This window comes from Felis catus, chromosome D3 (genome assembly GCF_018350175.1).
Source record: "Felis catus isolate Fca126 chromosome D3, F.catus_Fca126_mat1.0, whole genome shotgun sequence".
NCBI classification, from domain to species: domain Eukaryota; kingdom Metazoa; phylum Chordata; class Mammalia; order Carnivora; family Felidae; genus Felis; species Felis catus.
The window spans coordinates 49,398,439-49,418,522 of record NC_058379.1 but is presented as its reverse complement, the minus strand read 5'-3'; the positions used below and the strand labels follow the sequence as shown (position 1 = coordinate 49,418,522).

The 20,084-nt window shown below is 39.5% G+C and overlaps 1 protein-coding gene and 1 long non-coding RNA gene across 5 annotated transcripts in view; both read left to right on the top strand.

The window, feature by feature from the left end:
* The window catches only part of CHST9 (carbohydrate sulfotransferase 9), a 243,332-nt gene that overhangs the window by 39,090 nt on the left and 184,158 nt on the right, over positions 1 to 20,084 (top strand). For all 4 annotated transcript variants that reach the window (XM_019815104.3, XM_006938827.5, XM_019815103.3 and 1 more), the window contains exon 2: positions 1,844 to 2,054. In XM_019815104.3, the coding sequence (XP_019670663.1) occupies positions 1,934 to 2,054 (121 nt within the window). In that variant the 5' untranslated portion in view covers positions 1,844 to 1,933. The remainder of the gene's footprint in view (positions 1 to 1,843; positions 2,055 to 20,084) is intronic.
* On the top strand, positions 3,596 to 18,273 carry LOC123381304. Its single transcript, XR_006588147.1, has 2 exons — positions 3,596 to 6,533; positions 18,080 to 18,273. It is a non-coding gene; the product is annotated as an uncharacterized LOC123381304 (long non-coding RNA).

Below are 20,084 nucleotides of genomic sequence, written 5' to 3'. Positions count from 1 at the left end.
GAACCTATATAAGAGCGAGGTACCACCCGTCATATATAGCTGTATGATGATACTCTCAGTTCTACGTATTTAAAAGCTTACCCTACTATCAAAATCAAGAAAGTGCTTGAAATGCTCAAAAGCCCTCATGAAAATATTAGTAGTTGCCCCTTCCTCAGGGGATTCAAGACCAGTGGATTCTAGAAAGCTCCTCAGGTAATGCTGGCAACCAGCGCTCTTACTCTGGCCCCTTCTGGGTAATAATTAAAATATAAAGAGGGGCGCCTGGGTGGCTCAGTCGGTTAAGTGTCCGACTTCGGCTCAGGTCATGATCTCACGATTCATGAGTTCAAGCCCCGCGTCGGGCTCTGTGCTGACAGCTCAGAGCCTGGAGCCTGTTTCTGATTCTGTGTCTCCCTCTCTCTCTCTGACCCTCCCCAGTTCATGCTCTGTCTCTCTCTGTCTCTAAAATAAATAAACGTTAAAATAAAATATAAAGAAAAAATGTATTTATAAAACAACTTTTTGTTGTTGTTCTGCATAAACATTTTTAACTATTTGTTGGATTTCTTTTTTCTAATCAGGGGATCACTCTACCACATTTCCTTATAATACAGATCTCATAGGTTACCTTTGAAGCCCACCATTTATGTGAAAACTGGTTTTGCCAAGAACAGCTCAATATTATCTTTTAACCAGCCAACAATTTTCCACAGCAGGCTTTTAACTTTTACCTTGCATCTCACCAAACACCTCTTCGAAAAGGCCAAATCGATATTCTCCCAGGAGTTTTTGAGGCATACTTGGAGAAAAAAGAGAGAGAACTTTTAGACACAGCAGTGTGTGTGATGTCCTCACAGTAAGGAAACATTCAGCTCATCCAAAGAGGGGGTGTGGTCTGTAGCCAAGGAAAAGGGCCATGGTCTTTGGCCAGTGCTAGATACAAAGCCATGACCTTGACCTCATTAGCTGGACTATGGAACTCACCAGGCAGGCTGCTGCATATTTGCGTGGCAGTTCATGGGCAGCAGACCTTCTTACCTTGACCTTTGGTGAGAGTACCTAAGCATCCCGATATTGATGCAAGAGCGTATGTGTGTTTGTATTTGTCCAAAAGGAGAGTCTGCATTTTCGTTAGATTCTCAAACGTGGATGCAACTTACAAAAAGTAAAATGTTAAGATTACACTAAATGAGATTGTTGTAAAACAAAGTCATTTCAACGTTTCTTTAAATAAAGTAACTTTTCATTGTGGAGGTTCTGTAATCTGAGGTACACATCTGTACTCCGTGTTATTGTGCGAGAAGCCTTTTAACTTTGACCTTTTAATATTTATCCTTTTAGGCGTTTGAGGGATTTTTAATGTACCCTTTCAGTTGGAGAAATCTATTACTTTTACATGAAAGGGAAATGATAGATTGAACCCTCCAGTTTTGAACTTTATGTATTTTTCAGACATGAAGTGATTTTTCCCCTTTTTTTCTATGAATGTGTTTTTCAAAACTCCTTCAACAGTCTATCCTGATAGGTCTTCTTTCCCCTCACAGTCATCTTAAGGTCACTGGAACCTGCTTTACTCTTTACAATAGAGGGTGGCTTAAGCCTGTCTATACTGCCCCTAATTAAATGTGAACGTGTTACTTATTAACTGTAGGATACGGTGAATTCCTTAGATTCTTTAGCTACAATAAAGCTGTATTATAGAAAATGGCCATTTTTAGGGACACTCTCCTACCATCTCTCCTGTCTTCTGAGTGTTATGGTTCACGAGAGCCCTCACCGTCATTGACATGCTGCATACTTATGCTGTGTTTGGGAAGATATGTCATCAGTAAGGTACAATGTGGATTTTTAATAATTCTAGGTTACTTCATGGAATGAGCACCTAATAGAACAAGAAAGGATCAAAGCTCTATCGAAAAACAAATCATGTGGTCTTCAGAAATGAGGAGAAATGCAGCCATCTGAAATGGTCATGAACCCCAAACAAGTCTTCCTCTCGGTGCTGATATTTGGGGTAGCGGGGCTACTCCTGTTCATGTATTTGCAAGTCTGGATTGAAGAGCAACATACAGGTAACACATCAACCCTTTTCCCCTATTTTAATTATAATGGCCATTTTCAGTTAAATAAGCTGTGATGTCTACAGAACTGTATAGAAGGTCACCTTATTTCCAGCAACAGCAAAAATTAGACACAAATTAAAATCCCCAGCTCCTAAAAGAAAGGATAATTATGCAATTCTGGTGGGCATTTGCTCCGGGGCTTGGGATAACACTTGGGAGTTTTTGTTACCTCAGTAGGGAGCAGCGTGGCCTTTTAGCCCAGTAAGGACTGCTTGTGAAAAATTTGCCTGCTCAAATGTGTAGGGGTGCCTGGGTAGCTCAGTCGGTTAAGCATCTGACTCTTGATTTTGGCTCAGGTCATGATCTCACTGGTTCGTGGGTTCAAGCCCTGCGTCGGGCTCTGCACTGACGGTATGGAGCCTGCTTGGGATTCTCTTTCTCCCTCTCTCTCTGCCCCTCCCCCATTTGCTCTTTCTGTCTCTCTTTCAAAATAAATAAACTTAATAAAAACATTTTTAAGTGCGTAGCATGGGTCCTACCTTTGATGTGTCCGCTAAGCTTTGGGCACAAATGCAATGAGCTAAATATACAGCTAAATAACTCTTCTAAAATTCCTTCTTATTTTTTGTGTCAATACTCAAAATGGCATATAAATTCTTTAATATCTTTACTATAAGGCAGGAGTTTACAAACCCTCTCTGTAAAAGATTGCATAGAAAATATTTTAGGCTTTGTAGACCCTGCCATTTCTTTCAAAACTACTCAACCATGCCAGTATGTCACATGAGCAACCCTGCGTTACATGAACACAAATGGACCAGGCTGTGTTCCAATAAAACTTTATTTACAAAAACAGGGATTGGGCTGGATTTGGTCCACAAGTAGTAGTTTGCCAATCCCTGCCAAACTGGTACTTTCATCATCCGGTTTGCCATTGCCACACATTGGGAACACCTCAATCACTGTTAAAATGGATTATGTTTATGATGATTGACTTAGAACATTATAGAAATATATACATATATATATTATAAAATTCAGTTGTCTTCCGTAAGTATAAATAGACTATGGCTTATGATTGTTATGGAAAATAAAGTAAAAGCAGAACAATTTCTTAATTGTGTCTAATTGTGGCCTATTTTTTAAATCATTCTAGATATAAAGCCCTTAAGAATCTACTCTGAAAGAGAATTCAATACTGAGTCACAAACATGATACTTTTTAAAGTTGTTTCCATTTCTAAATCCCCTTCCTTGGATTATTGTCTTATACATTTTGGATTAATTTATATAGTAACTCTTGTGAAAAGAATTTGCATGTAATTATTTTCTAGAGAATATGTAACATTGTCAAAACTTATTCTTTTTTTTTTTTTAATGCTTATTTATTTTTGAATGAGAGACAGAGCATGAACAGGGGAGGGGCAGAGAGAGAAGGAGATACAGAATCCGAAGCAGGCTCCAGGCTGTGAGCTGTCAACACAGAGCCCAATGCTGAGCTCGAACATATGAACTGTGAGATCATAACCTGAGTCAAAGTTGGATGCTTAACTGACTAAGCCGCCCAGGTGCCCCTGTCAAAACTTATTCTTAATTTCCATTATAAGTTACATGAACTGTAATATTTTCTAAGCTTTCGATATTACTATAATAATTTATCATAACTTATAATATTTCATGAAACCATCTTGATAAAATATAGAGGCTATTTTCTCCTGCAGTATAGATTTTCTAAGCCCTTGGTAGGTGTTTGTTGAATGAATGATAAAAAGATGAATAAATACACTGAAAACTCATTGCAGACTACACACTAGAACACAGCAAAGGAGTAAGAGTCAGAGATCTTATTTTTCATATTTTTATGATCTAATTTCATAGTCTTATAACAAATTTCATGAGGAAAGTATTGCAACAAGGCTCCAATCCATATGAGAAAATGTATTCATATATATAAACCATGGGAGAAATGTTATAGTTAGAAACTACGTGATTTCTGAAGAAACCAGTCATATAATACCTTACAAATATACTGAAGTTTACAAAATGGACCATAGGCATCAATAGCCACCATTTACTGAAAGCTTATTAAGTGCCAAGTGATTACATGTATCTTCTCTAATCCTAATGGAATCTTCCTAGGTGTGATATTGAAAGTTTATAGGTGAGGAAACTGAGGCTCGGGTAGATAAGGAACTTATCCCAGACCTCACATGTGCACATCTAGGCATAGAGGCATTTGTGCCTCTCCAAAGTCTATGCCCTTCCCCAACACATTGCATCTATGTGGGGTGGTGGAAACGTGAGTATTGTTACCCCCTAGTGTACAGACAGGGTAACTGAGACCCAGAAACTAAGTGGCTTGCCCAAAGGTGCAAAGGCTAAGAGTTTCCAAAGTAAGACCCATGTCCAGACTTTCCTGCTTCTTATGTTCCCTAAAAGAACCTCCTAACCAAAAAGGTGGATAAGATAAACACGTAATAAATAATATCCTATCAGTCCAGTTGTTTTTAAATCCATGACTTGTAAACCAAGCTATTCACAAGGTCGATTCTTAGTTGAATTTATAATTTCTCCAAGCTGGGAAATTATTTTGCCTAGTTAAGATGGGCTTATACTATAATAAATAATAATAAATAACATTTATTCTCTTAAATGTTATTTGTAATTTGCTAGTACTTTCCCTGATTCTCTATATGTCTTAAATGCATTGTGTAATATTTCACAATCTACTCAGGACAGTGAGTATAAATGCTCGAACCAGGATTTTTTAGATAACTATCTTACTGAAGAAAAGTTTTCTTCTTTTTCAATAAGAAACAACTTCCATCTGGAGTTTTGCCTTTAACCAGGCTAGTGCCCTGGGTGGTAATTCTGTAGTTTTCCAGATAGACCGGTATCTGTGTATTTTATACATGTTTTAAATAACATCAGGAGCATCAGGCATTTTTAGAAGCAGTTTCTTCTTAAATCGGAAAAATATCTGAACGTGTGCTTTGATGTCAAGTTAAAAATAAGAATTTTGTGTTTTGGACATTTTAGAGCTGTCACTCAAAGGACTGTGGAAGATGAGTTTATTTTGGTTGCTGAAACCTTCTATAGGTAGAGCAGATTTTAAAACTCTGGTTTTGATCTTGTATCCATTTCAGTTGTGTATGAAAACTCTTGGGTTTTTTTCATGCTTCTTATTTGAGTCCTTTAAAATATAATAAGATATGGGATATTTTCTAAGCTTTCCTAGGTTTCCTGGGTTCTTCTGTTAAAATAAAATGCTTTAAAATTACAAAAAATCTTAAATATGCTCTGATATGCTAGTAAAGGTTATGAATAGACAAAATTTCTTTGGAAGTGAAGAGGAAAATGTGTGACAAAGAAAGTGAATCTATCCAATTATACAACAGAGAGTTCTGTAATAACACCCATTTTTCAGTAGCACACCAATTAAGTTATGCATTTCTTTATGCTAATATGGATGTGCTATTATGAATTTTATTTTATAATTTCTTCCCTGGTTGTTAAGAGTACAAATTTCATATTCAGAAGAATATTGAAAATCTCAGATCTACTTGTTAGCTGTGTGACCCTGGGCAAATAACTCTATGACACAATCTCCTCATCTGTGAAATGGGGATAATAATATTTTCCGTGTAGGGCGGCAGGGAGGATTAAAGGAGACTTAGTATGGTGCCTGGCAAGTAGTAGTGAACGATGAATGTGAACTGTTGTTATTATTCTGGAAATGATACAGAGCACCTGCAGACCAGCTTTTTCAGAGTTATCACGATTAAGACTCAGCCGCAATTCAGTAAAACAATCTTAAGCTTGTGCCTTGCCTGATTAAGAAAAAAAAAAAAAAGCTCAATTCCAACTCCAGTTAAAATAGTTAGGAGAGTCTCACTGGCACAAAGCCGGCATGTTTCACAGCAGAGGAATTGGAAGGATGATCAGGTTGAATGCAGAGAGGAGAGTCAGTGTCCAGGAGGATCTCTGGTCTACGCAGGGTGCCTCCAAGGTCAGGGTATCCATTCATGCAATAGCGTTTTTGTAAGATTTAACAATTGACCGTGCCAAACTGGTGAATACTGAGATATAGTAGGGAACCAGCTATAATCCCTGTTCTCAAGGAGACTATAGTGTCACAGACTGTAAGGGAGAAAATGGTCTTGAGTTCAGGCCAAGGTGCCGGTACACAAGGACAGTCCATTGTGACAGAAGAGAGACAGGCCCTCCATTATGAGGCACAATAATGAGTTGGGACCAGAAGAAAGAGCCCAATCAATTGTCAGTGATGGAATTGCTGATCTGATGGAAGTGATGGGGGGGGTGGGATAGGATTAGCAGGCATAGAGGACCAGAGCAGAGCAGAATGCAGAATGGATATATCTACAGAAAAGATGTGTTGATGAGGGCCCGTTCAGGATAAATCACAAGAATGGATCGTTTTTTCCCCAGCTACTGCTGAAATGTACAATTTGATGCCCTCCTCCTCTAGGTACGATGTTAGTGCTAAACAGAACAAATACCAAAAGGTTTGGTACATAATTGTTTTATATGTATGTGCAATAAGACCTAGTTAGGACCCTGTCATATCAGAGTCAGAATCTCAGCTTTAGAAAAGAATTTACTGTTTAAACACTATAAATTGGTGACATCACTCTCCTGTTTAAAATATTTTAGTTATATCTCATTCTTTTCCACAAAGTCTTCTCCCTGGGGCCCACGAAGCTGTGTGCGGTGTAACCTCTGTCTGCCTCCACTGGCTCACCCTCCCTTCCCTCAAGGCACTTCTGGGCTCCACCAGGAAGTCATCTTCCAGAAAACCAAACCCCTTGCTGACTCAGCGCTCTCACCACGAAAGAAGCTGGGATGCTCTTCTCCAGCTCTCACCCGTCCTGGCTTAGTTCACATGTCACCTGCTTCATCGAAGCAGCCAATCAGCCAAACGGCCCCAGAGCTAATCAGTCAGACCCCCATCTTCTTCATTTCCACCAGAGAAATGATCATAATCAGCAGTTGCCTCATTTTGTTATTTGTTCACTTGTTCATTTTACAAGCTCAGTGAAAACAGAGACCCTGCCTGTCTCACTCACCTCGGTGTCCCCATTCCACGGCATGGAACTTGTGTGGTAGGCGTTCAATAGTAGAGTCATCTGGGTGGATACATAACACTTCTTTTGGCTTTTCAACATCCAGCCAAATGACTGCATAGATTGCGTTTGAACACTTCTGGGGACAAAGAATCCACTACTCCTCAAGGCATCCACTCAACTTTATAGCCACCTCCTTAGAAAGTTCCATATGTTGAGCCAGAACTTGCATCCTTAACTTAGTCTTACTCAACCTAGCGGTATTCCCTGGCACTGGATGAGGCTCACTCTTCTTCCATCGCATGGCCAGATCATTTTCACGGCAAAGGAAGCCCCAGCTTTTTTAACCATTTCATAAAACATGATCCAGGTCCCTCTCCTCTGAACCATTAACACTTCTTATGCCTTTTAAAATATGATGTATTGTATACTTATATGAAACCTGTGTTAGAAATATACATCTCTGGGCCACCTGGGTTGTAGTCAGTTAAGCATCTGACTTCAGCCCAGGTCATGATCTCTCCATGTACATGAGTTCGAGCCCCACTTCGGGCTCTGTGCTGACAGTTCAGAGCCTGGAGCCTGCTTTGGATTCTGTCTCCCTCTCGCTCTGCCCCTCCCCTGCTCACACTATGTCTCTCTTTCTCAAAATAAATAAACATTAAAGAAAAAAGAAATACACATTTCTAATAAAATCCCCTATCAAGTGGTAAAGTAAAACACACATAATTTAAATATGCAAAATAGTGAAAAATCAAACAGATTCCCCCAAATAGCTTATGTTATTTCTTTTCTTGAGATTTTCCAGAATCAAATTTAGTTTCATCTATGCCAAATTAAAAATGTTCCCTGGATTTATCCGACACTGTAAATATCTACCTAAACAATTTCTGAGCATTTTTATTCAGGACCATTACTTTTTTTTTTTAAATAAATCAATTTATTTAAACAGGAAAACAAAAAACAAAGACAGTTCACTCTTTTCTCCCCCACCCCCTGCCCTACCTGTGGCAACTACCAATCTATTCTCTGTATCTGTGAGCTTCGGGGTTTGTTTGTTTGTTAGATTCCACATGTAAGAGAGATCATGCAGTATTAGCCTGTCTCTGTCTGACTTACTTCATTTGCTTAGTGTCTTCAAAGTCCGTCCATATTGCAAATGGCAAGATTTCATTCTTTTTTATTGTTGAGTAATATTGTTTATTCATTCATCAATGGACGCTTAGGTTATTTCCATATCTTGCCTATTGTAAATAATGCTGCAGTGGACATGGGGATACGTGTATCTTTTTGAACAGTGTTTTCTTTCTCTTTGGATAAACACTCAGAAGTAGAATTGCTGGATCATATGGTAGTTCTGTTTTTTATTTTTTGAGGAACCTCCATACTGTTTTCTATAGTGGCTGCACCAATTTATATTCCCACCAATAGTGAACAAGGGTTCCCTTTCCTCCCTATGCTTGCCAACTCTTGTTATTTCTAGATTTTTTGATAATAGCCATTCCAACAAGTATGAGATGATATCTCACTGTGGTTTTGATTGTATTTCCCTGATGATGAGTGATGTTGAGTATCTTTTCATGTGTCTGCAAGCCACCTGTATATATTCTTTGGAAAAATGTCTATTCAGATCTTCCCATTTTTTAATCGGATTGTTTGCTTTTTGTTATTGAGTTGTTTGGGTTCTTTGTCTATTTTGGATGTTAGTCTTTTATCAGATATATGATTTGAAAATATTTTCTCCTATTCAGTAGGTTGCCTTTTCATGTGGTTGATAGTTTCCTTCACTGTACAGAAACTTTTAAGTTTGTAGTCCCACTTGTTTATTTCTCTTTGTTGCTTTTGCTTTTGGTGTTAGATATAGAAAATCATCCAAGACTTATGACAAGGAGCTCACCACCCTATGTTTCCTTGTAGTTTTATGGGATCAGGTCTCATATTTAGTTAGGTCTTTAATCCCTTTTGACTTGATCTTTGTGTTTGATGTAAGGTAGTGGTCCAATTTCATTCTTTTACAAATAGCTATGCAGTTTTCCCAACACTATTTGTTGACGAGACTGTCTTTTTCCTATTGTATATTCTTGCCTCCTTTGTTGTAAATTAATTGACCATGTAAGTGTGGGTTTATTTCTGGGCTCTATATTCTGTTCGATGGACCAATGTGTCCGTCTGTTTTTATGCCTATACTACACTTTTTAAATTACTTTAGCTTCGTAATATAGTTTGAAATCAGGGAGCATGATGCCTTCAGCTTTTCTTTTCTTTTTTTCAAAAGTTTATTTGTTTATTTTGAGAGAAAAAGAGACAGTGCAAGTGGGGGAGGGGCAGAGAGAGAGAGAGAGAGAGAGAGAGAGAGAGAGAGAATCCCAAGCAGGCTCTGCACTATCAATGCAGAGCCCAATGTGCAGTTCGAACCCAGGAACTGTGAGACCATGACCTGAGCCAAAACCAAGAGTCAGACACTTAACCGACTGAGCCGCCCAGGCATCCTTGCTTTTCTTTTTCAAGGTAACTTTGGTAAGACCAGTAATTTGTTGGCTATTTATTGATAGTATTTTTACATGTTTTCCTTAAACAGAAACTTCTTTTGACTTTTCTTTCCTACTTTTAAGTAGTCACTGTTTCCTGATTCCTTCTTTCTGATTTTCATGAAATAGTGATACTGAATTTAGTTCAGGGTTCAACATTAGCATCTAAGCTAAGAATTCTCATAGTTAACGTATGAATTACCATAGCTGGCATAGAAAAGAAAGAATGATATAGCCATAATCCCACCTTCTCAAAACCCACTCTCACCAACCCAGGCTCTGTAGGACTGATACACAACATACTTAGCCTGAAAAGTATGTTCTTTTTGGTCAGTGATGTCAACTTCCTGCAGGTCAGCATTCTATTCAAATCTTACATGCTGTTATCAAAGGCAGCATAGCCAAAACAAAGAGGTACTTTTAATATTTTCTTCTGCTAATTCACAATAAACATCATTAGGCCTAGGTTATATTTTCACCCTCATAGGTGTGTATGAAAGTGAAACATAGTGGCTGCAAGCTTCTGATTTCAGGCAAAGTAAAGCCACCTTACTGCTTTTTCCTCAGACAATTGCTTTAGGACCTCATAAGCAAACCGGCCTCATGCTTTGGTATTTCCAAGGAGATTTCATCTTGCTTTTTTTTCAAACTAAGTATATTTTGTGGCATATAAAGTTTTGCAACTAGACTGGATTGACATAATTCTTTTCTCTTGAGCCTCTCTGATGAGAAAGTATATTCTTTCCCTCCAAAATCAAGCTGTTTGTCCTGATTGTGATGTTGCTATATTGAAATTCTATTTTCTCCCGGGGGATTTTTGTATACCAGAACTGGAGCAAAGCCACTTACAACATGGAAGGACTTTATGCTTACAATTGTTCCCGTACTCAGGAAAATAAAAATTGCTTTCCTTTTAAAAAATCACTCATTTGAGTTACTTCCTCCAAGTTTGATGAGCCTGGCAGCCATTTTTTTTAATCAAATGAGCACATGCTGTCTCTGCTCACCTCTGGATGCCAGTGTATCCTGTCTTTCATGTGATTTTTGTCCACCTCAGGACCTTTGAGTTAGCTGTTCTCTGTTCCTGAAATGCATTTTTCTTGGTCGTTTCCGTTGCTGGCTTTCCTTATCATTCAGGGTACAGTTTAAATATCACCTTCCCTCAACATCCTGTGTAAAGTACATCTTTTCTGATGGTTTCTCTCCTAGCATCTGTTTTATTATTTCCTAAAATTTTACTTCATGGCACTTATGATCTGTAATCATTCTTCATGTTTATTTATATATGGTCTACCTCTCCCAATATAATTTAAGCTTCCCAAGGGCAGGGAACTTATATATTGGTCACCAGTGTATCTCCACCCCCTCCTCCACCCCGTACCCCCAACTTCCAGGTCCCGACTCCAGTCCTCACTTCACTATGTACCCCCAGTGCCCTCTAAATTCAGTGTTTATTCTTATTCACCCGGCCACCTCTAACTTCCTTCTCCCAGTGGACTTTGTCTGGCCTTTCTGCCCCAACCTTCTGAGTCTTCTGTATTCCTGGGGGCTGTCACCTGCTTTTGTCTTATACTCCAGAAGCCACACTGCTAGAAATGAAGGAGAAATGGATGTCAAAGTTGCTTAAAATTTTTTGAAATTGAAGAACATTCAGTGGCCAAGCTTTGCTACAGTATCAGTCCATTCAACATAGATTTTTAAAACTCTAGTAATTCATTGAATACATTTGTTTCCAAGTATGTTTTAAGCACACATAAACAATAATGCTATTGCTTTAGCTATTGCTTTATCTCAGCACTCATCCTTCTTTGGGGTGCGGCCCCTGCCTCCATTTCTTTTGGGTGCTCCTTTTCCTCTGCTACACTATCCAAATTGTAGCAGAAACCGCCATATTACAATGGAAGGCTTCGTTTGGTCTGTTGGCCAACGCTAGGCCCATCTTTCATAGTACACCACACATTGTGGTAGCAGCGAATCGCCAGTCCAAGGAATCGGTGGCCAGTGCAGGCTTGGCCATTGATTCCCTTTCTTGGGATTTTGGTTTCCAATACCAGGAAAATGGGCTCAAGTGCCTAACCATGTGGCCCAAAACTCAGAAGTGTATGTGGCTGTGTCCTACCACATGAGCCAGAGGAGCTGAAGTTACTTGGCCAGGGAGGGAGAGAAGAAAAGCAGTCAGGAGGAGAAGAGCAGAGTCATGGGCAAGTTCAGCAAGTGTTTGGGTTCCTGGACCTTCTTCTCTCAAGATTCAACACTACTGCTTCCTGGTGTGTTTCCGGTGGTCTGTAAGGGCAGAAAACTTTTCCCTTCTTCCTTTCTCGGTTCTTTGGCTGGCCTAATAATTAAATTGACAAAAGATTAACAGTAGACAAAAAATTGAATTTCATATGTATTGGAGCCCCATAAAAATATGAGACTCAAAGAAATGACCAAAGAAGGCAGCTTTTATAACTTTTAGACAAACAATAAATTTGTGAAGAATGGACAAGATGCAGAGGTAGTAAATTGTTAAAGATGTAACAAGGTTTGTACAGTCTTCTCAGCATGAAATTCTCTGTCTCTGGTGGTTAGGGTGCCTTCCACCCTCCTGGTACAGGAAGGGTACCTTTCACGCGGGAGATTTATTTCCTGCTTTCAGGGAAACAATTTTTTTAATTGAAGTATAGCTCATATGCAATGTCATATTAGCCCCAGGTGTACAACGTAGTGATTCGACAATTCTGTAGCACCAGCTGTTTATTAAGTAAGTTTAATTCAAAATAATATACCAAAGTGACATCCTCGAACCCCTAGAGGTCCCAGTGGAGTTTCTGTCACCTGTAGCTCAAACAGTTCTAACAAATGCAGTCTGGCTTTTGTATATTCATCTTCTTTCCCACCCTCAGTATGTAGCCATCTTTCTCAAAGCAGGATTACTGGAGCTTCAAGGAGCCTCACGAAGGACCCCATTAGCTTTACTCACCTCTCGGGGAAGGGCAAAGGGGCGGATAGTGCAAAACAATCCTCCTTCACACTTTTTGATTCATTTATACCATGGATCACAAGAGCTGCCTTGTTCACTCCGTGCTCTAGCATCTGGCATTGTGCCTGGCCCTTAGTACATGCTTAGGATGCCAGCAAGTCCTTGCCTAATGAGTCAACCCGCACCGAAAGCTAAGCTCAACCACACTTAGAAGGCAAGTGGGGCTGGTAGTTAACTCTGGACTTTTCAGAAGTTACGCTGTTTGGTTTAGCGGGGATTTTCTCCGGTGATATCCTGAAATGTCTTCCTTGAGGTTAGGAAGGTGTTACTTGGAGAGGCTTATTTTTCCTTTTGGCTGTGGTTCGTTTTTAACAAAAGCGGGATCATCATTTAGCAGACATGTTGTAAGTAAAGTAAAAAATTGAGTGAGGAATTGCAGAAGATAAGACCTTTTAAGGTCCCTTAGAATGTTAAGTTCCCTGGGGCTATCATGTGTCTGAAGAAGAGACCAACGAATAAACAAAGCCAGTCTCAGGTGCTGTCCATTTTGGGGGTAGTATTTTGTAGTGGAAAGCACAAAGCTCTCACTACTCACTTCTGGCCTGTTTTGTGTTTTTTAAACAAGTTGATTAATCTCTCCAGATTCTGGTTCATTTTCTTCTCAGATTTCCGCACCTTGTTCCTTGCTGTCCTCGGTTAACCACCATCCCAAAGTTGATGCTTATCCCGGCATTCCTGCACATGTCTCTATAATTTTAACACACGTGTATTCCTTTTTTCATATTTTTAGTCTTCTATAAAAGGTGTCTATCTGTATATACTCTTGCGCAACTTGGTTCTTCATTCAACATTAGGCTTTTGAGATTTATTTTTATTGATATATTGCAACTGTAATTCATGAACCCAACTACTGTATAATATTTCATCATGTGAATATGTTGCAGTTGATTTATCCATTCCTCAGTTGGTGTGCATAAAAGCTGTTTCTAATTTTTTGCTGTCACACAACTTCCTACTAAGAGCATTCTTGTGTAATATCTTTGCTCACATGTTTAGAGTTTTCTATAAGAGCTTACACTGCATGTTCTCCAAAATAATATCAGCTTCAAGATTCTGTGATTCCATGTCGTATCTTCTCTTCTGCTCACACAAATCAAAATTAGGACTTTTAGAATACCGCAAATGTTAAATGATAAATCTTAGTAAAAAACGGATACAGAAATATTTATTTGGATACACGGATTTCCGTTCAGAATTGTGGATGGAAGGATACAAATATAGTGCACAGAACCTGCTCTCACAATGCTTCTTGCTTATTGGTATGCCAACAGGGTAGTTAACAGTTCATTGAGAATCGATTAAAATAATTACTAGGTCATTAGTGTGGACTTTGAGTATAAGTGTAAAGACCTCACTCACTAAATAATTCATGATGATAGGCAAGTTAACTCCTGCTCATATTGATTTGGTATGTAATACCACCAAGTCCAAAATTTCTAATTTTCCTAATAAAAATAAACTCTTTAAACTTTCAAAGCATCACCCAATCCCAGCCTCCTCCTTTTATAAAGGAGCAACGAAGAGGCTTAAATTTGCACAACCAGTAATAACAACACTGGCACTAAAACATGACTCCTGATAACTGAGTATTTTCCACAAAATATTCTTCCCCTTTCCCTTCTAGTTTTTCCTCTTGCCTTTTCCTGGAGATCCAAGAGGACTGGGGTGCTTTTCAATCACTGGTTTGTTTCCTGAAGTGTCTTGAACATAGCCATTCCAAAACCCAGCTGAGAAGTGTAGCAACCAGATGCATCACTGGGAGCAAGGATATAGTTTCTGTTTTCCAATTGAAAAATCTGCCTGCACAGACAAGACCTTGAGTGTTGTAACAGTCCCAGACTTCAAAAGAAAGTTCACTAGTGTAGAACCACTGTCTTTGGAAATAATGTATGCTATGTTTCTTTTCAAACTTAGCTTTCAAGAATAAAGCAATCAACTGAGAGAGGTTTGGTGGAAAACTTCATGGTACCCAGTTCATCACAGGTTAAAGAGGTACAAAAGGTAAAAAGGAAACATAGATTGTTTCTAAATAAAAGAACCTTAGGGGTACCTGGTTGCTTAAGCATCCGACTTGATTTTGGCTCAGGTCATGATGTCACAGTTTATGGGTTCAAGACCTACATTGTAGTCCACACTGACAGCCTGGAGTGTGCTTGGGATTCTCTCTCTCTCCCTCTCTTTCTGCACCCCAACCCCTGCTTGTGCACATGCACTCATTCTCTTTCAAAATAAAGGAACTTAAAAAAAAAAGAATTTTAGTTTTCATTAAGTGTTCTTTCTTGTTTCCCCGAGTCACAGATTACCAAAAGTTATATTGAATTTTATATACGAGATTGAAAGTAAATATGTTTGTGCTACTCAAACAGTATTAATCACTTGTCTCCCTTTTACTTTTCTCTAGCTTTTAGCTCCAGCTCTTGCAAAGTGAGTCAGCCTAGGTTGTAAACATTTGCTTTCATTTCCCCAACTGGAAGCCCACTGAAGGTCAGGACCACAGTACCTGGAACATAGGCGGTCCCAATTAAAACTTCAATGGAAAGAATTGGGAGAGAGATTCCAGAGACAGAGAGCAACTGATGGTTTATGCAGGATTCCCAATGTATCAATCTTTGGTGTCATCATAACCTTCTAAATCTGTTTGTGAACTTCACAACTCTAGATATTTTCTTTTACCTCTTCTGAAGAATTAAACAACTTTCGAGTGACTGACTATTCTTACGAAACAGCCACATAGGGATATATGTATAACCCCCAAATCATTTAATTAATGATTATCGTATTAATGGAGCTATATATTCCAAATAGAATAGCTGTATTCACTAACCAGTCCCCCCAGATTTTCTAGGCTCAGAGTGTTGGGGAAAAATGTACTTTTCATGGAGTCATGTAATGAATTTGGAATATTCTTGTGGGAGTGTTTTGTGCAGCTCATGAAGAAGCCTCATCAACTGTTCACAAAACGTGGTGTCGTTCCTCAAGATCAGTCTGACTGTCTGTTTTTATCTCTGGCAACTATCGACAGTGGTAGAAAGTTACATGAGACAGATTGGTACAGGATAAACGGGTGGCTGGGCTCTTAATGTTGCCTGACAATCCTGTGTTCCCTATTCAGCTTTTTCCTCTCCTGTTTTCCAGAGAGACAGTTTCTTTTTCTTTTCTTTTCTTTTTTTTTAAATTTTTAATGTTTCTGTATTTTTCAGAGAGAGAGCAGGAGAAAGGCAGAGAGAGAGGGAGGCATGGAATCCAAAGCAGGCTCCAGGCTCTGAGTTGTCAGCACAGAGCCTAACACGGGGCTCGAACTCACAACCAGTGAGATCATGACCTGAGCTGAAGTTGGACACTTAACCAGCTGAGCCACCTAGGTGCCCCTCAGAGACAGTTTCTAAAATGCTACTTTCTCCTCAGCCCTCCAACCACACCATCTCCCTGAAGTCTCTCTGCAGAACACCGCTCCTCCCACTTCACAGAAAAAAGATAGCATCAAAGAAAACTCTCAGAGCTTCCTACTAACAGTTGTAGCAGCAGAAGTAGACTCATCTACCTTCCACCCCGTCTTTGGCTCATCTCTCAGCTTCTACTTCCTCCTCCTCTTCCTCTATCACCCTCCTCCTCCTCATTGCCTTACTCATATTCTGTCTCCCAAGACGTGTACTTCTTCTCTGATCTTGCCCGTCCTCTGTATATTCTCTTCTCCTGGGTCTTTGTCTCTTTCTCTGTCACTTCCTTGTATCTGCATTTCTACATGGTTCAATCTCACTGGTTTAAAATAACACCTGTCAACCACAGCTTCCCACTTCCCCCAATCTACCTCCTCACCTTTAACTTCTTTTTTTGTCTTTAATGTTTATTTTTGAGATGGGGGGAGGGGCAGAGACCGGAGAGAGAATCCCAAGCAGACTCCATGCTGCCAGCACAGAGCCAGTCGCAGGGCTCAAACTCACAAACCATGAGGTCATGAGCTGAAATCAAGAGTTGGACGCATAACCGACTGAGCCACCCAGGTGCCTGTCACCTTTAACTTTTAAAAAGAATTTTGTATAATCACCCCTTGATTACTTTCTCCTCTTCTTCCCTTCACTTACTGCAGTCTGGCCCCATCAACCACTGGTCCTTATAATCTGCCTGCCGTAACATCCACTGAGTCCTTCCCCGTCTTCCACTCGGCTCTCTGTAGCATTAGATACCAGTGACCTTCAAATGTCACCTTCCTTTGATGTCCATGGACAGGCTCTTCTAGTTTTCCTGCTCTTCTCTGGCTGCATTCTCAGTTCCCTCTTCAGACTACTTTGTTTTCTTTTACCATCCCTTGGATGTTGATGTTCCCTACCCTTGGCCCCTTTCCTCCTCACTGTACATGCATTTCTGGTATAATTCCATCCATAGCCGGATTCCTCACAGTTCCCATAGTGCCATCTGCTTCCTAGGCGTCTGTACTTGAGTGCCCCCCAGATCCCTTGAATTCAGTAAGTACAAAGCTGAACTCATCATGTTCTCCAATGTGTATCCCGTTTCACCATTGAGGCAGTTGCCCCATCTAAAGACCTTGTGCCATTTATGATGTCTCCATTTCCCTTGTTCCTCCCCCCGGATGAAAGCTCTTCTTGGCCCCAGAATGGCTCTTGGGACAAACCCAAACTTCATAATTTGGCCGTCAAGGCTCTTCATGGTATGACCTCTGTTTAACTCTCTAGGCTCATTTCTGCATATGTTGCACTTATTCTCCAGCTGTATTAAATTCCTTCCACTTCCTTGAAGTGGCCATCAGGTCTGTCACACCTAGGCCTCTACACGTGCCTCTGGAAGCATTTCGCATGTCTCAGATGGTTAAGTTTTTCCTCCCATGTGCACCCTGTACTTTCCCATGAAACCACTCATGATGGTGAACCTGGGGTGTTAGTATCAAGCTCACCGCCTTCAAACCACTAGGCCATAAGATGTACGAGGGTGGCAGTAGCAGCCCATTTCACCGTTGCTTCCCCTGTGCCTAGCGTGTGCTTCCTCTGGCCATGGTAGGTAGGATTTTGCTAACTCGATGTGAAAATGTTGAGTTAGGGATTTTGGAAAAGAAATACCAGTATATGTATGCATATATGTCAGCATCTCATTGCCTACCCAGGAAAATGACGTTTTCCATCAGTGTCTGTGAGAATCCACCATATGATTTCATGGAAGCAAAAACACATGATTGTACTCTGTCATGGTGACATGCTTCTGCAAAACCTTATCATGCATTATTTTAGTGATAAAGTAGTTAAATCTTAGTATAGTTTAACGTTAGGGCTCTTTTATGATATAAAAATTTAATTTATAGGTTAGTTATTAAACTTCTGTTCTTTTACTCTGTGCCCTCACTTCTCTCATTTTCTCAATTTTACCCTTCTGAAATTTCTTTGTTTTCCAGAACATTCAACTTGGGTAGCCCATCTGTGTGACCCACAGTACAAAATTATTACAGTGTTGGTGATTTTTAAAAACCATTAAAGAAGAATGTGGGAGCAGAGTTGACATCAGGGACAGTGAACGCTCTCATATCTGGAAGCTTCCCATTTGTCTGGACCCCATCTCGGAGAAAGCACAAAATGTATCCTGCACAGATGCCATTTTCCTTGCTTCAGATGACATTTCACTGTTAGGTGGGTGGCTGCTGGCTACGTAGTTAGTTAAGAATCTTGACGGAGAGAGAATTTTCCTCATTAATTTTTCAGAAATTGAGAAGGCCAGAACCCAACATCAGAAGTGGCTCAGTTGTATTCAGAGAGGAAGCAACACGGAGGCAAAATGTCCAGCTGTCCACGCCTTGGCCGTGCACTGTGGAAATGCCTAAGTGTACTCTTAATGAAAACATCACAATGATAAATGTAGAATTCCAGAATACTTATCACATACCATGTAGGTAAATCACAATTAATAGTTGTTTGTGGGTGAATAACAATAGACATAAATATTTATGTATTGCATGCATGGTCCTAGAAACGGCTTTCAAATTATTTTAATAGCCAATTGATCATGAATTATTAGTTCACATAAGTTAGGCTTACACAATTTGGCCTTTCTTGTACTATGAAATATACTTTAAAATACGAATGGTTTCTATCATAAGATATTCTGCGTGACCCATCACATAATAATTCGCTAAGAAATAAGTATTTAGTAACACTAAGAAAAATTCTCAGTTTAAAAAATCTTGAGGTACACAAAGCCGAAGAATATCTAGTAGTAGGAGAAAAGAATGGCAGCCAGCTTTCACACACTCAATAAACCAATGTAGGTTTTACTAAGCCTTCTTTTAAGTTTGCTCAGGAGAGAGACAAATCCATAAAGCAGTCAGCCTGCTTGTGATCACACTGCCAGAAATACACTGTAAACAATGAAATTGCCTCCGAATTTTGGACTCTGAATTTTATGATTGACATTAAGGGTCAGTGCCTGCATTTTAGAACCATCCCCAGAAGCAACTCAATAATCAGCAGAAATCAGAAGTCCATTCACTGAACGAACCACTGGCAGAAAATTAGGTAGAGACTCCCAGTTTGCTTTGGATCAAAGGTATGTCCGATAACCCAGAGCTAAAGAAAAAGACATAACTGCAACCTGAAATCCCATATTCAAAAAGTGAGGTGCTGTGTTTTGGGAAGAACTATAAAGAGTTATGAGCAATCTAGAATAGATGAGAAAATGGTTATGTAATTAAATGGAAAACTAGTAGTAATGGGAAAATCTAATAGGTTTTAATTCTATTTCTTCTTCTGAAATGTTTTACATATACTTGATTGAGCTTGTAATAGCTGGTGTGCATTTGAAAAAAATCTGAACAAGTTCAAATTATACTAACTATGGCAATACCCATTGATATTTAAATAGCATAAGTCTTTGCAGCAACAGGTAGGGCAGCCTTTCTCCTCTGTATCGCTTGCATTTAAATTTCATGGTCTCTGTTTACAATTGGCGAGAGTCAGGTTATCCTTGATGTCTGCCAAGATGCCAAGTTAACTTGGCTGATGTTGGATTCCAGAAGGCAAAGAGCCTTCTTCCCTGAAGCAATTTCTGATTAAGGAGAAAATGAGATCTCAGGTGTATTTTTAGCATCTGGAATTCTTAAATATTCATTTATTCAGTTCTGACTTTGGGGACCCTTTGGGTTCTATTTTTTGTGTGTACAGTGAATAGCACTACCACATGAATCATTCTATTGACTTCAAACAATTGTGTTGCCATTCCTTCCAGAAAGCTCCCTTGTAAGACTCCTATAACTTCATAAAGGCATACATCGCTCCACATTTGTATTCTCTGAATATTCCTGTGAGTCACTGCTGGCCAAGGGCTGCAGAGAGGAGAGAGGATTTTGAGAGCAGGGCTTGTGACTAGGTGACATGATATTTCACCTGCCTGGCCCAGTGTGAATCGCA